The sequence below is a fragment of the Gymnodraco acuticeps genome, unplaced genomic scaffold (genome assembly GCF_902827175.1).
Source record: "Gymnodraco acuticeps unplaced genomic scaffold, fGymAcu1.1, whole genome shotgun sequence".
Classification (NCBI taxonomy): domain Eukaryota; kingdom Metazoa; phylum Chordata; class Actinopteri; order Perciformes; family Bathydraconidae; genus Gymnodraco; species Gymnodraco acuticeps.
The window spans coordinates 82,988-95,519 of NW_022991144.1; the positions used below are offsets into that span (position 1 = coordinate 82,988).

General features: G+C 40.3%; 2 protein-coding genes across 2 annotated transcripts in view; one reads left to right on the forward strand and one right to left on the reverse strand.

Annotated features, from left to right (window-relative positions):
- LOC117560377 (lymphocyte-specific protein 1-like) overlaps nucleotides 1-9,680 on the forward strand; it is a 45,001-nt gene extending 35,321 nt beyond the window's left edge. The window contains exon 14 of the mRNA XM_034237242.1: nucleotides 9,395-9,680. Within this exon, the coding sequence (XP_034093133.1) occupies nucleotides 9,395-9,420 (26 nt within the window). The 3' untranslated portion in view covers nucleotides 9,421-9,680. The remainder of the gene's footprint in view (nucleotides 1-9,394) is intronic.
- Nucleotides 302-11,649, reverse strand: LOC117560376 (mucin-2-like). Its single transcript, XM_034237241.1, has 3 exons — nucleotides 11,558-11,649; nucleotides 11,167-11,207; nucleotides 302-8,858 (listed from the first exon to the last, which is right to left on the reverse strand). The coding sequence occupies exon 3, from the start codon at nucleotides 8,845-8,847 to the stop codon at nucleotides 1,756-1,758; it is 7,092 nt and encodes a 2,363-aa protein (XP_034093132.1). The 5' UTR covers nucleotides 8,848-8,858; nucleotides 11,167-11,207; nucleotides 11,558-11,649; the 3' UTR covers nucleotides 302-1,755.
- Nucleotides 11,650-12,532: the final 883 nt, after the last annotated feature.

Here is a 12,532-nt window from a genome sequence, read left to right on the forward strand (position 1 = left end):
TTTTCATTGTCAGTAGGGGCGGGGCGGCTTAAGACTGAATTCCTATATAACACTGGGAAGTCAGAGAGTACTAACACTGTTGGTTCTGGTCCCTTCATGGAAGTAGTTGACAATAACACAAATATAAAGAACCACAGACATTATACTTTAACCATTTACTTTTCAGCAGTGATGTCTGTGTCTCCTTTTAAAGCTACAGTTGAATTTAGTTCTTATTATTTGGTACTTTGTTTCTTTGTCTGACAATCTATAAGTAAAAGCAATCAAATATATGTGTTAAAGAAAGGGGAAATACAAGACAAAAGTTTCACATTTAACTTTATGCACCTTTGATCACACAGTTAATATAAAACATGTTATGGCTTGAGCATTCGAGTAATAAATGGGGCTTTGTGTAGCTTTAGGAAGTCCACCTCACATGAAATTCCACATATGGATGATCATCTTTGGGAAAACAGCTATTTTTTTAAATCGAAATATAGAGACAAAAAGGTTCAAAACTAACATGCAAATGCTTGCTATGGCAGCACCAAATCCTCAAAATGAGTGCCCCACTCATCTTCTAATATCTGTACTTATTCTCTAGCTATCCCTCAATATTTAGTTAGTCTGTCTTCCTACAGCAGGACTCAGCATCATCATTGTCATCATCATGTTCATCATTCATTGGCATCCACTTCTACATCCAACAAGTCCTGGACAATCCACCACAAGGCAAAAAATTACAAACCACAACAGGGTAAATTAGTTTATCTCTATTTCATTGAGGTTGCGAGGTCACAATGGATCTCCAACTTACTAAACGATAGAAAACGGTACTTTTAATTATAAAACAGAATTCAGACTCTGTATCCCTTTGGATATGCTATGGCTGGGCAATGTACGTTACATTGCCCATTACGTTACGTTTATAGCATTAGCATGCTAACATTTGCTAATTAGCACTTAATATAAACTGAGCGGAGGCTAATGACAATTTGTTTTGAAAGTATTTACTCAATTTACCAAATTTAAACTTTGACCTCCTGTGGGATCCTTATTTCTTTTGTACCAGCCTGTGTGGTTGTAGTTTCCTGCTCTGGTCGGCAGCCTGAACATCTGCCGATTAATTTCCATCCATACCTTGCAGAAACCTTCTTCTGTTCTGTTTATACCTTCAAGCCTTTTTTCCTTCTTTCAAATCCAACTGCCCTGTTGTTCCAGGAATGTAAAAGTCCTATTTATTACAGATATTAAAGACTGCCTACCAGCGGAGTACAATGAAAGCTTTACTTTCTTTAGAAAAAATAGAAAAAGGAAGCGTTACAAATGAAACAATCTATTATCAATCAATGTATCTACACATCATGCATTCAACTCCACAACTACACTATCATCAAATGAAAAAAGAACAATCCAACCAAGTAAAGTTGCAGCGTACATAATATTCCTTGCTTTCATCGTCTATCTTGTTTCTTTATTGTCATATTTACTACTTTTAAGTGCAATGATTCCTCACCTATACCACCACTGTGTTTTTATCCGTTACTTTTTAGAGTTATAATATATCATACATATTTACTTGTACACATACAACTACAACTTATAGGTTCTAATAAATCAATCATACTTTGTTGCCCCTCTTAAATAATCAAACTCCTCACTTCAGCCCTTATTTATAATTATTAAATGAACTAAATCCACTTTTGTTTTTATTCTCTCGCCACACACTACCAATCATTGCCATTCCAAAAGATACTTTTGCAACACATCAAGTTATATATCTGTAGAGTTTGTTGAACCAAATCCTCTCGCTTTCCTGTTGAAGTCCTTTTGTTCATCTTCCTGAGATTTGCGTTTGATCAGTCCCTTTTCAAACACTGCTGCTATTTTCGAGAGTGGCTTCTCTGCCGCCTCTTTAAGCTTCCTAGCATCAAAACGGGGGCTGTACAACAAAATCGGAAGGCGGTTGACAAAAGAAGGAACTTCTGCTTGATTGTCTTTAGGTTCCTTTTTCTTCTCTGAATCTTTCTTGGTGGTGTTGAGCTGTTGAATGATTCTTTCTTTTGTTGAGAACATCTGAAAGAGCAGGGCATCCCACATCCTTAATGCCCTGGGACCTTCTTTGTCACTAATCACTTCTCGATGAGCACATTGGTCTGGGGACAACTTATCACCACCCTGATCTGTTATCTCATTGCTGGCAGTGGAATCAACCTGTGATTTGATCTCCAGCATTGGAAACGTAGGTTCCTCTGGCTCCACGACCATGTGTTTCTTGAGCCGTGTCCATCCACTTAGCTTCCCCTTTAGGCCTTTTAGCTTCTGGGGTGCTTTGGGCTGAGCTGATGCTGTCACATCCTTCTTGTCATCAGTTGAAGATGCAGTTGATGTCGCTGACTTCGTGGAGGGGTTGTCTGCCTGGGCTTCCGTCGGCGCAGCTGAAGCTTTGGTCCTCAGAACTTCCTTCTCTTTGAGCCCAGTTTTTTGCGGAGATGGCGGTGACATTCCTCTGTTTGGGGATGGAGCTTTGACAGAGACTGAGGCCTGAGGCAGAGGGGCGGGAGTGGCAGAGTCAATCACAGCGGCTTTAACTATGGATGGTTTCATGACAGTATCTGTTGCTGGCTTTGCAGGGGAAATGTTCTCTAGTGGTAGCTCTGTTGAAGGCTGAACATTTCTGTTGTGCATGCTAATCTGGCCCTGATTGGGGGTAGACTTTAAAGTATCCGAATTTGCATCTGATAATTTTGTTTCTACAGGGACAGAGGAAGGTCTTGATTCTATGTGTGGATCATGAGGCTGTGTTTTTAGAGTCGGTTTGTTTGAAACATGAACAGCAGATTGTATTGGAGTGCTAGAAAAACTGTTCAGTGACGAGATTGTTTCTTCCTTACTACAATTAGTTTCTACCTTTGTTTTGATCATTTTCAATTGTGAATCTACATTAACCTCAGCATTGTGATTCATGACTGAAGAAACATCCTTAGTTGTGGGTGGTTTTCTGTCTCGTTTTCTGATATTATCTGTTAATGATTTCGCAGATGGCTCAACAATGTTAGTAGGTGTATTATTTTGAAGAGATGTATAGCGAGGTTTTGTCTGATCTTTCGCAGTGACGGGCAAAGGTTTATTTTCATTTTTATGCTTTAAAGAAACCGGAGTTGGAGAAGATGGGGGCAAGGTTGGAGTATAGGTCCGAATCTGTGTAGTACGCCATTTTGGCTCAGGTAGAGGAGAGGCCCAAGGTTTAGTTACTTTAGGAGCGATTAGTGTGTCTTTAGCATCATTGTTGGCTTTGGCAAGGGTTTGAATATTTGCGAAAGCATGGTTAGTTGAATTAATGTTTGAGACGATTTGAGTGTTGTCAGTGTGAATTTTATTTTCTACAGATGTCTTTGTTTCAGTGACTGATTGCCTCAACTGTTTCACTCCAGTCTGAGAGCTCACAGAATGTATAGTGGTTTGAAAAGTATCCTGAGACGACGCGATTTGACTAGCAATGCTTTGCTGTTCTACACTGATACTAGACATGTTAGCCATGACGTAACCAGAAGAGGAGAAAGCACTTGTCCCAGTCTTAGATGTTACAGAATGTGTTGTCCTTATAGGTGGACTTTTAATAAATCTATTGACTTGTATTGGCTTGGTGTGAGGGGTTGGTTCTATTACAGTGTTTTTAGCAAGACATTGATCTGCAGAAGTCTCATAGGATCCATGTTCAGTAATAATGTTGGCAGTGTGTTTACTATCTACTTGTACATTTGTGTAATTTTTTGTTTGAGCAACATAGCCATGAGCAGGATTTGCATGTAGGGCTTGCTGTCGAATCTCAGTCCCGTCTGATCTCAGCTGAGGGCTTCTTTGTCTGACATGCCTCATTGTAGGGCTAGACGGCATGATAGTTTTACTGGCCTGCACAGAACTAAAAGATGGTTTATTAATCACTGCTCGGTCTGTAATAGGCACACTATGAAGCGTGTCAGCGACTTTGGTTTCAGTGGAAACAATACTGTGGATATTGCTGCCCCCAGAGGATATGTATGACTCTAACAGTTCAGCAGCAGGACTAGTGGGTTGAATAGTCTCTACATTTCCTGGTTGTCCATCTGAGTCTGCGAAAGTCTTACTGACTGTTGGTAATCCAGCAGACGGTTTGTTGGACTGTTTGGTTTCACTGCTAGGCATGTGCAGCACTGTATTTTCTTTTAAAAGATTAGAAGCGGGTGTTGTTTCAATGCCAGGTCTTTGAATGCTTTCTGCTCTAATAGGTATACTGAGAATAGACTCTATTGGTGCTTTTCCTGTCATTAAGTCAACTTTATCATTGGTGAATAGTGATTGCAATTCTGTTTCTAATTGTGTGTTGCCAACTATGTTAGTTTCAAAACTATTAAATGTGGGGAGTTTAGGTTCTATATTAACTTGGTTAGACAGTATTGCACCTTTCGCAGGGGTTCTAAGACTTGTTTCAATTGCAAGAATATTGCTGACATTGCTGTCACAAAAGTATTTGTCTGACTGTAACTTTTCTGCAACAGGTCTACTGTGTTGAATAGCATATACATTTTCTGGCTGTCCAGCTGAGACCGTGAAAGTCTTGCTGAAAGTTGGTAATTCTGCAGACTGTTTACTGGACGTTTTGTTGGACGGTTTGGAAGACGGTTTGGAAGACGGTTTGTTGGACGGTTTGGTTTCCCTGCTGGGCATGTGTGGCATTGTGTTTCCTTTTAAAAGATTAGAAGCTGGTCTTGTTTCAATACCACATTGTGTTGGAATAATTTCTGCTGTAATAGGTAGACTTGGAATACACTCTGTTGGTGTTGTTTCTCTCAATAAGTCTACTTCATTAATGATGGATAGTGATTGCAATTCTCTGTCTAATGTGGAGTTGCCGACTCTATTAGTTTCAAAACTATAATAATTGGGGAGTTTAGTTTCTGTATTAACTTGGCTTGCAAGTATTGCACCTTTAGCAGGGATGCTAAGACTTTTTTCAATTGCAAGAACATTGTGGACATTGCTGCAATGAAAGGATTCGTTTGACTGTAATGTTTCTGCAGCAGGTCTACTGTGTTGAATAGTATCTACATTTCCTGGTTTTCCAGCTGACTCTGTGGAAGTCTTGCTGACAGTTGGTAATCCTGCGGACTGCTTGTTTGGAGATTTGGCAGATGGTTTGTTGGAGAGTTTGGAAGATGGTTTGTTTGACCGTTTGGTTTCACTGCTAGGCATATGCTGCATTGTGTTTCCTTTAAAACAATTAGAACCTGGTCTTGTTTCAATACCCCATTGTATTTGAATGCTTTCTGCTCTTAAAGGTAGACTGGGAATACAATGTGTTGGTGTTTTTCCAGTCAATATGTCTACTATAGCATTAGTGGATAGGGATTCAAAATCTTTATCAAATATTGAGTTACAGACTCTGTTAGTTTCAGAACTATTAGAGTTGGGGAGTTTAGGCTCTGTATTGACTTGGCTTGATAGTATTGCAACTTTAGCAGGGATGCTTACACTTGTCTCAATTGCTTGTGTGGTCTTTACTATGGCTCTGCTTGAGTTTGTGTAGTAACCTGCTTCTTGAACAACGTTATGGTTGCCATTGGATACATTGCTACTCTGTGGAGTTGGATGTACATTCTCAACAGATTTGGTTAGTTTTGGGGACTCTTTTGTGGGCACATTCGAGGTCATTTCTGACATATTGGGTGATTTGGTTGCAGTGACAGAAAAGTCAGGTAGTGTGATTGCTCTTGTAGGTTTGCCCATTAAGTTATAATTTACAGCAGGTGTATTAGGTACACTTGGTGCTTGAGAAAATGTTAAGAGACCTTCAGGCAAATGTATCTTGTTGCCTTCCACTTGACTTTTTCTATTAATTTTAACTTTAGTGCTGAGTTGTTGATTGATGTTTGTGCTTTGGACAGCTGCAGATGCTGTGCAGATACTATACTGTGAGGAACATACAGATGATATAACAGGTTTGTGAGGAAAAATGGGTCCTGTGGTAGTGGTAATTGATTCTTTGGAGAATATATTTGAGAAATTGGACCCGTTATTTGTTTTGTCATGAGTAAGTTCTGCAGTGGATGCCTTATTGGGTAAGGGAACTCCACTGCTTGCTTTGAAACACTGATTAACTTCTTCTTTGTGTGTATGTAAAACAGTTTCAGGAGTCCCTCTACTGGGCAGTGGTGTTCCTGAAATCAGATTGGTGGCTTGTTGTAATCCTGTGATAAATGTACCATTTATGATGGCCCTTCCTGTGTTTTTGGGCTCTAAATCTGTGGCAAGAGACTGAATACTTTTTTCACGGTCAGCTTGGTTTTTAACAGGCTTGTCAGTTTGTTGAACATTCAGACCATTTGCTGTTGATGAACTGACTCCATTAGCAGTCTGGTAAGACTTCACCGAAGCTATCTGTACTTGTTCTGTTAGTTTGTAATTGGTGATCTTGGATTCTACTTTTGTAGGTATTTTCTCGAGATAAACACCTTTCTCTATGGCATCTTTCCCCTTTGAACCATGATATGTTTCTGCATTTGAATCTACTTTCACTAAGGGTGAGGAACAACTTGATAGACTACTGCTATCAGTAAAGCATGGATTAGTATTTATCTCTGCCTTTATAGAAAATAGTGCCGTATTTTGTGTGTGTACCTCACCTGCTTTAGGCATTGGTATTGGAGCCTCAGAGAATGAGGCTTTTGGTGTGGATAAGTCACTTGTGGATTGTTGCATTGATTGCTGTGCCAAGCCAAGAGGAAGCTCTGGTTTTATTGTGTCCACCTTAGATGTTTTAAGTGATTGTATTCCAATACTTTGAGCTTCTGACCCGATCTCAAACACATCATTGCTACTTAGTATGGTCCGATCAGCTGGAATCTCAGAATCCCTTATGGGTTTTAAAATGTTAGCAGTAGAAACCTCCATTGAAGATGGTTGATCTTGATATCCATTCAGTTGTTTTGTTGAATCAGGCTTTGAGAGGTCTGTTCCATCTACAGCTACAGCTGACTGTGTTTTGTCTGAAGAGGTTTCATTTGCACGGAGGGGTGCAGGGCTGTAATGTGATGCAGCAGTCTTTATCCCACCATAGGCCGCATACTGAGTTGGAGTAAGCCCGTAATATGTTGATCTTGGTTTGGGCTTTGAGGTTGCTAATGACATTTGACTCTCCAAAAGTGATGACAAAGACTTGCGAGCATTGACCGCAGGAGGATGATAAGGGATAATGGGGCTTGGACTAGATGGTGCTTGCATTAAAATCACTGGCGTAGGGTTGAGGTTTGGTACAGTGGATAAAAATGATGGGACCGTTGGTAAAGTTGTAGCTCCACTTTCCAAAACAGGGTTTGTTTGTAGCTTAAGGATGACTGGTTGTATTAGTGTTGGTTTTACCATGGCAGAGTCAAGTGCAGTCATACTTGATGACAAGTTCTCTCTGGGGTACAGCTCAGTATTAGCAAAGCTTAGATTTATTGTACTCCTTGTATTTTGAACATTTATCTCTTTGTAATTGCTGGCTTGTCTGATATTACTAATGTAATCAATGTGATTCTGTTCTTCTATGGCAGCTGGAGGTTCAATTGTACCACTTGTTTGAATCACTGATTTCTGTCTCAGAGCTTCTTCTGGAATTGCAGGAGCTTGTAGATCTTGGGATGAGTTGAAAGCAGCGAATAAAAGGGGGATAGGTTTGGATATTTCAATGAAAGGTGTGGAAACTCGAGCCGGTGCACAATAAGTAGTCTTAGATCTTCCACATTGGGACATTGGCACACTCAGTGTTTCATCTGTTTCCACCACTGACACATCTGTTTTCTTTCTTAGTGTGTCAGAAAACAATGCTGCCTGGTAGTTTGGATTTATAACTATAAGGTCCTGCATGGAGGGAGGTTTAGAGATCTCATAAAATGTTGCCTTGGATGTGTAAACCCTGTTTTGTGTGGCATCAGGCTTTGTGTCTTTCACTGCATCAACCAGTGATATTTTTGAGGCGGTTATCTCCGGAGACATGTGGCTTGGAACAAAGTTGCCATTATCACTAGGTCTTGTAGTCCAAGAGGCTAGGAGGCTTTGAGGGTTGTCTTTTGAACAGGCGTTTGTCTCCCTCTGGCTAGAAATAATAGGTTGTATCTGAGAATTTGAAACTGATAGCAGTGCTTGAGGAGGAGGAAGGTCTGCAACCAGAGAAGGAGCTGGTCCTGGGTCACAGTTGGGGGCGGCTGGGGATAGGGTCAGACTGTGAGTTGATATTTTAGGGCTGGATTGCGACACAGAGGCTGGAGGGACTGTTGTGACGGACCAATGGGAATTTGGTGTCTGGTTTGAATTGAAAGCAAGAGGGTTTCGTGGAACCTGCTTAGGTGGTGATTGGGGTGGTGTAATCGAAGGTGGCATAATGAAAGGAGTCATGTCATCAAATAAGAAAGAGGAGCACTCATACAGCGGAGCCACCTGCTCCTCAGAAGTCCTGATCTGACCTATATAGGACTGAGTGTGGAAGCTGCCAGTTTTCTGGTAGGGGCTACTCCGAGGGTGAGGGAATGCAGATGCGGACGGATCACAGAAGGAGTCAAAAGGGAAACTGGACACTGAAGGGTCTGCAATGTAGACTGATTCCGGTGTCCTTGGTGGGCTGGACTGGTCACTGTGCTCAAGGTCTGTGCTTGCTTCGTTGACAGGTGACAAACAGGAGCGAAAGGGGATGGGTGTCTGAGAGAGACTATTTTTTTTCTTGGCTCTCTTCTTCTTGAGTTTTTGAAGCCTTGCGTTGTCTTTGCCTGGTTTTGGCATCAAGGGCGGAGGATATGGCTGGGAAAGGTCAGGCTCCAGCCCGTTACTGTAGCCGACATCCATCAGCATTATTCAGACTCCTGCAAGACAGATGAGAAAAATCACTCAATATGTTTTCATCCAAAAATCTACTTCTAGAATAACAACAAAACACAAAACCTGCAAATTATTAATCAAAAGAAGTCGGTCAGGTAAAAGTCAGTTTTATCAAAGTTGCTGTTAAAAGCACAAATGGTGCTTTTAACACCATTTGTCCTCAAAATTAATAATGAGTCAATTATTTCCCAAAAATACAAATTAGAGATTAAAGTAACGATCCAACAAAACTTCTCATGAAAAGGTAACGCATCACCTTGCTGTTTTGGTATTATCTTTTATGACATCAGAGCAGGAATGTAAAGAGTTGCCGGTTGCATTCAATTATGTTTTAATCACTAAGCAGTCGGAAATGTTGAGTTTTATTCCAATACAGAGTCATATAGGAAAGTACTATTTCATTCAGACATCTCAGGAGCTGTCAAAAATAATCACTGAGGTATTTGATTAAGGTCATTCTTTGTGTTTGAATAACAAATATATACATGTTTTTAATAAGACATATCTTTTCCCTTTTCAGCTGGACAATTCTATGAAGATCTGTGAAACAGATGCTGGACTTTTTGGATTCTGAAAACCAACATTGATACTGCACAAATAGTAGCCACTATCACTTCATAATTTTCTGTTATTCAAACTTAAAGTAAGCTTAAAAATCATTTTCTAATGATACATCTCTTGTGACACTTCTCATTTTACAGCAGGTAGTGAAGTAAAGAGTGAGTCTTTTTCAGTTTGTACTTCCTATGTATTCAGTAGACCTTTTACTAAGCTGAAATCATATCAATTAAACACATTTATGTTGTTTGTCTTATCAATAATTTAGCTATTGGATGGTGTCTGTCTTTGCTTCCTTTGTCGTTTAATGTGTAGGCAAACTTATTGTCTCCTACTTTGTTCCTAGTATAGTGTATACAGCTGCTTCCCAACTGCACTGATTTAACCTGTGCAAATGGCTCAGAGACAAGTCGGCAGCTGGCTATAGAAAACTATGAGCTCTCATGACAACCAGCTCATTAGCAGGTTTAAGATTCTTAATTGGGTCCTGAAGAAGTTGCTCGGCTACAAGGAGCGTCACAATTGGAAATAGAAAGGCATGTAAAGCTATAACTTATGGCCAGGCTTCTTTGAAATGATGACAAACTACTTGTGAAAATAGTTTCTCAAGGAGACTGTCGGATTTAAAAATGACCTCTGCAGGAAATAAAAGTAAACTCGAAGGAGGATGATTGACAGTTACAGGAGGGTGACTCGGTTTGTGCTGGGTGGCAGCACTAAGCTAATCTTCATAACCAAAGTAAATTTGAAATGTGTGCAGCAGTAAATCTGGACCAAATTCCTCATTAGCATTACAAGCAAACTATAAGAAGGTCAAAGGTCAGAAGCATAATAAACTGACAATAAATCTTACACACATTCCTCTGCATCCAGAATTTAAATAGATAAAGATGATATTAGGTTTGTAGTTTTCGCCGCAGTTGATTTTCACATATGACGTGTGAAAACAGAATATATTTAATATTCAAATGTGACTGACATTTAACATCCTTTGACTTGGTTTACTAAAGAGGCAACCTGAGCTGAATTGTTTCCTTTATGTCTGAATATTGGAGTTTATCTCTGGGTAACATTAGATAAGGTCTACGTTCTTATTTTAGACCCTGGGGAAATAAGAGCAAACATCCTGACACCGAGCACCTGCTGTCCCGCACTCACACAAACAGCCTGCTGCTGTAAATCTATCCGGAACCCAAATCCTCTCAGAGCTGCTCCGACTGTGAGCTTATCCTTGTGTTTCAGAGTGATGATTATCTGAAATTGTCCTATTATGTAATGTTAGTAATAGTTTGATCTGAAAGAAGGATAGTTTTACCCAATGGGCTATTTTCTGCAACAACATCTGTTCTAAATATTCAAAGTGTGGAAGTTGCAACATAGATATAACTCCTGGGAGTTGTTGTCCCTGTCTTGAAAAACAAAAGCTGAGAGGGTTTGGCCTAGGTATGGACAAATGTTTAACATGAATCCCTGTTGTCAAAGGGACTCCTCCAGTCACAGTGACAAGGACGGCAGCTGACACATGAGAAGTCCCCCTTTTATGGCTCTGGGGTTGGATATCTGGGAGGCTTCTATTGGGGCAGCTCAAAAGGGGAAAGTATAAGATTAGCTTGGTGATAGCTGTTGGCCATGACCTCTATCTTTCCAGCTTTAAAGAACTTTTTTAAACAGAATGGAGATCAAGCTCTTTGGTAACCATCACATTGCTTCAATATCAATCTGAGCAGCACTTACCTTAGAGGGGAAAGGAAATAGGTGTTGTTTTGTTGGGCAGACTGCACAAAAAAAGAAGTTTGGTGTAAAAGTGAGCAACAGAAAAAAAGGGAATATTTTAAAACTAAAAGTGAAATGCCATTATAATTAAAGTGCAGGATTTGTTTATCTGTGTCTCATGCATACATTTACCTGTCATTAATCATACAACATGGTAAACAATGCTTTGCAATCACTTCCTCTCACAGATATTATGTCTGAAATGCATCATGCGTTTAAGATTTCAGACAGTGCACGTGCTTCTATCAAATCCAATGCACCGTTTCCAGGTTAGCACCCGGCTAATTGGTCAGGACAACTCTGCAGTACCACCATCTTGGCAATCAACAGACACTGAGTTTGACTGGTTTACCTTTGGCGAGCGGCTGTCGGGACAAACTGCTCTCTGCTTGTTAATCCCGGCTCAGAGTGCCACAGGGCCACTCATCCTGAAGTGAACTGAAGCCTTAGGGAGCGAGCCACCGTGCCGTGGCCATTCCAAAAATAAAACAGTTGCCTTCAGTGTGTGTTGCAAGGGCAGGGGGTTTCCAGGCCACCTGAGATGGCTGAGGTGCAGCCCCTACAGGCGATCTGCGGATACCTCCACCTGAGGGAAGGAGGTTGTTTGTGTCTGCTCAGCAGACCAGCAAGGAGAAATTCAGTAGGTAATCAGTACATGAGGTCAATTACCATAAAGGGGTTTGTTTATCATTAAAACCTCTATCATGGCTTTGGTTTTGGGGGGGTTGACCAATATGTATTATGAGTCTAAATAATGAAGCTCTATTTAATAAAGTGATTTAGATCTGAGTTATTTTTACAAAATATCTATTTCCTTTACACATTTTCTACAAATAAGCACACCTTATAGACTAAACCTGAGAGTCATAAATGATTGCCACATTTAAAGATTAAAACATTTAGGAGTTTTAACCCAAAGCTGGGGGTAAAGTTGTATGTACAATGTTGTAGTGTGTTAATAGGGTTTGGGTTGAAATGCTGTGAGCATTTCCTTTATTTACCACCTAGACTGTGTGTAGTTGTGATTTGACTGAAGTTACAACGCATGTCAACTGCTGCTATTAACACGTGCTGCCATGCGGCGCCTGTCTTTCAACCTGTATTCATTTACATCATAACACTTTACTGCCTCTTGTGGAATTTATGTCTATGAGGCTTATTAAGGAAGTGGGCTGGGACAAGACCATTGCTGTTCTGGAATAATGGAGGATTATTCTATCGATCTGAGTTCTTGCAACAGAAATACAAAAGTAGAGTAGTAAAAGTACAGTAACATTGTAGGTGGAGCAACATTGTGGTTGCATTTTAGCACCAAGCGCATTTGGCA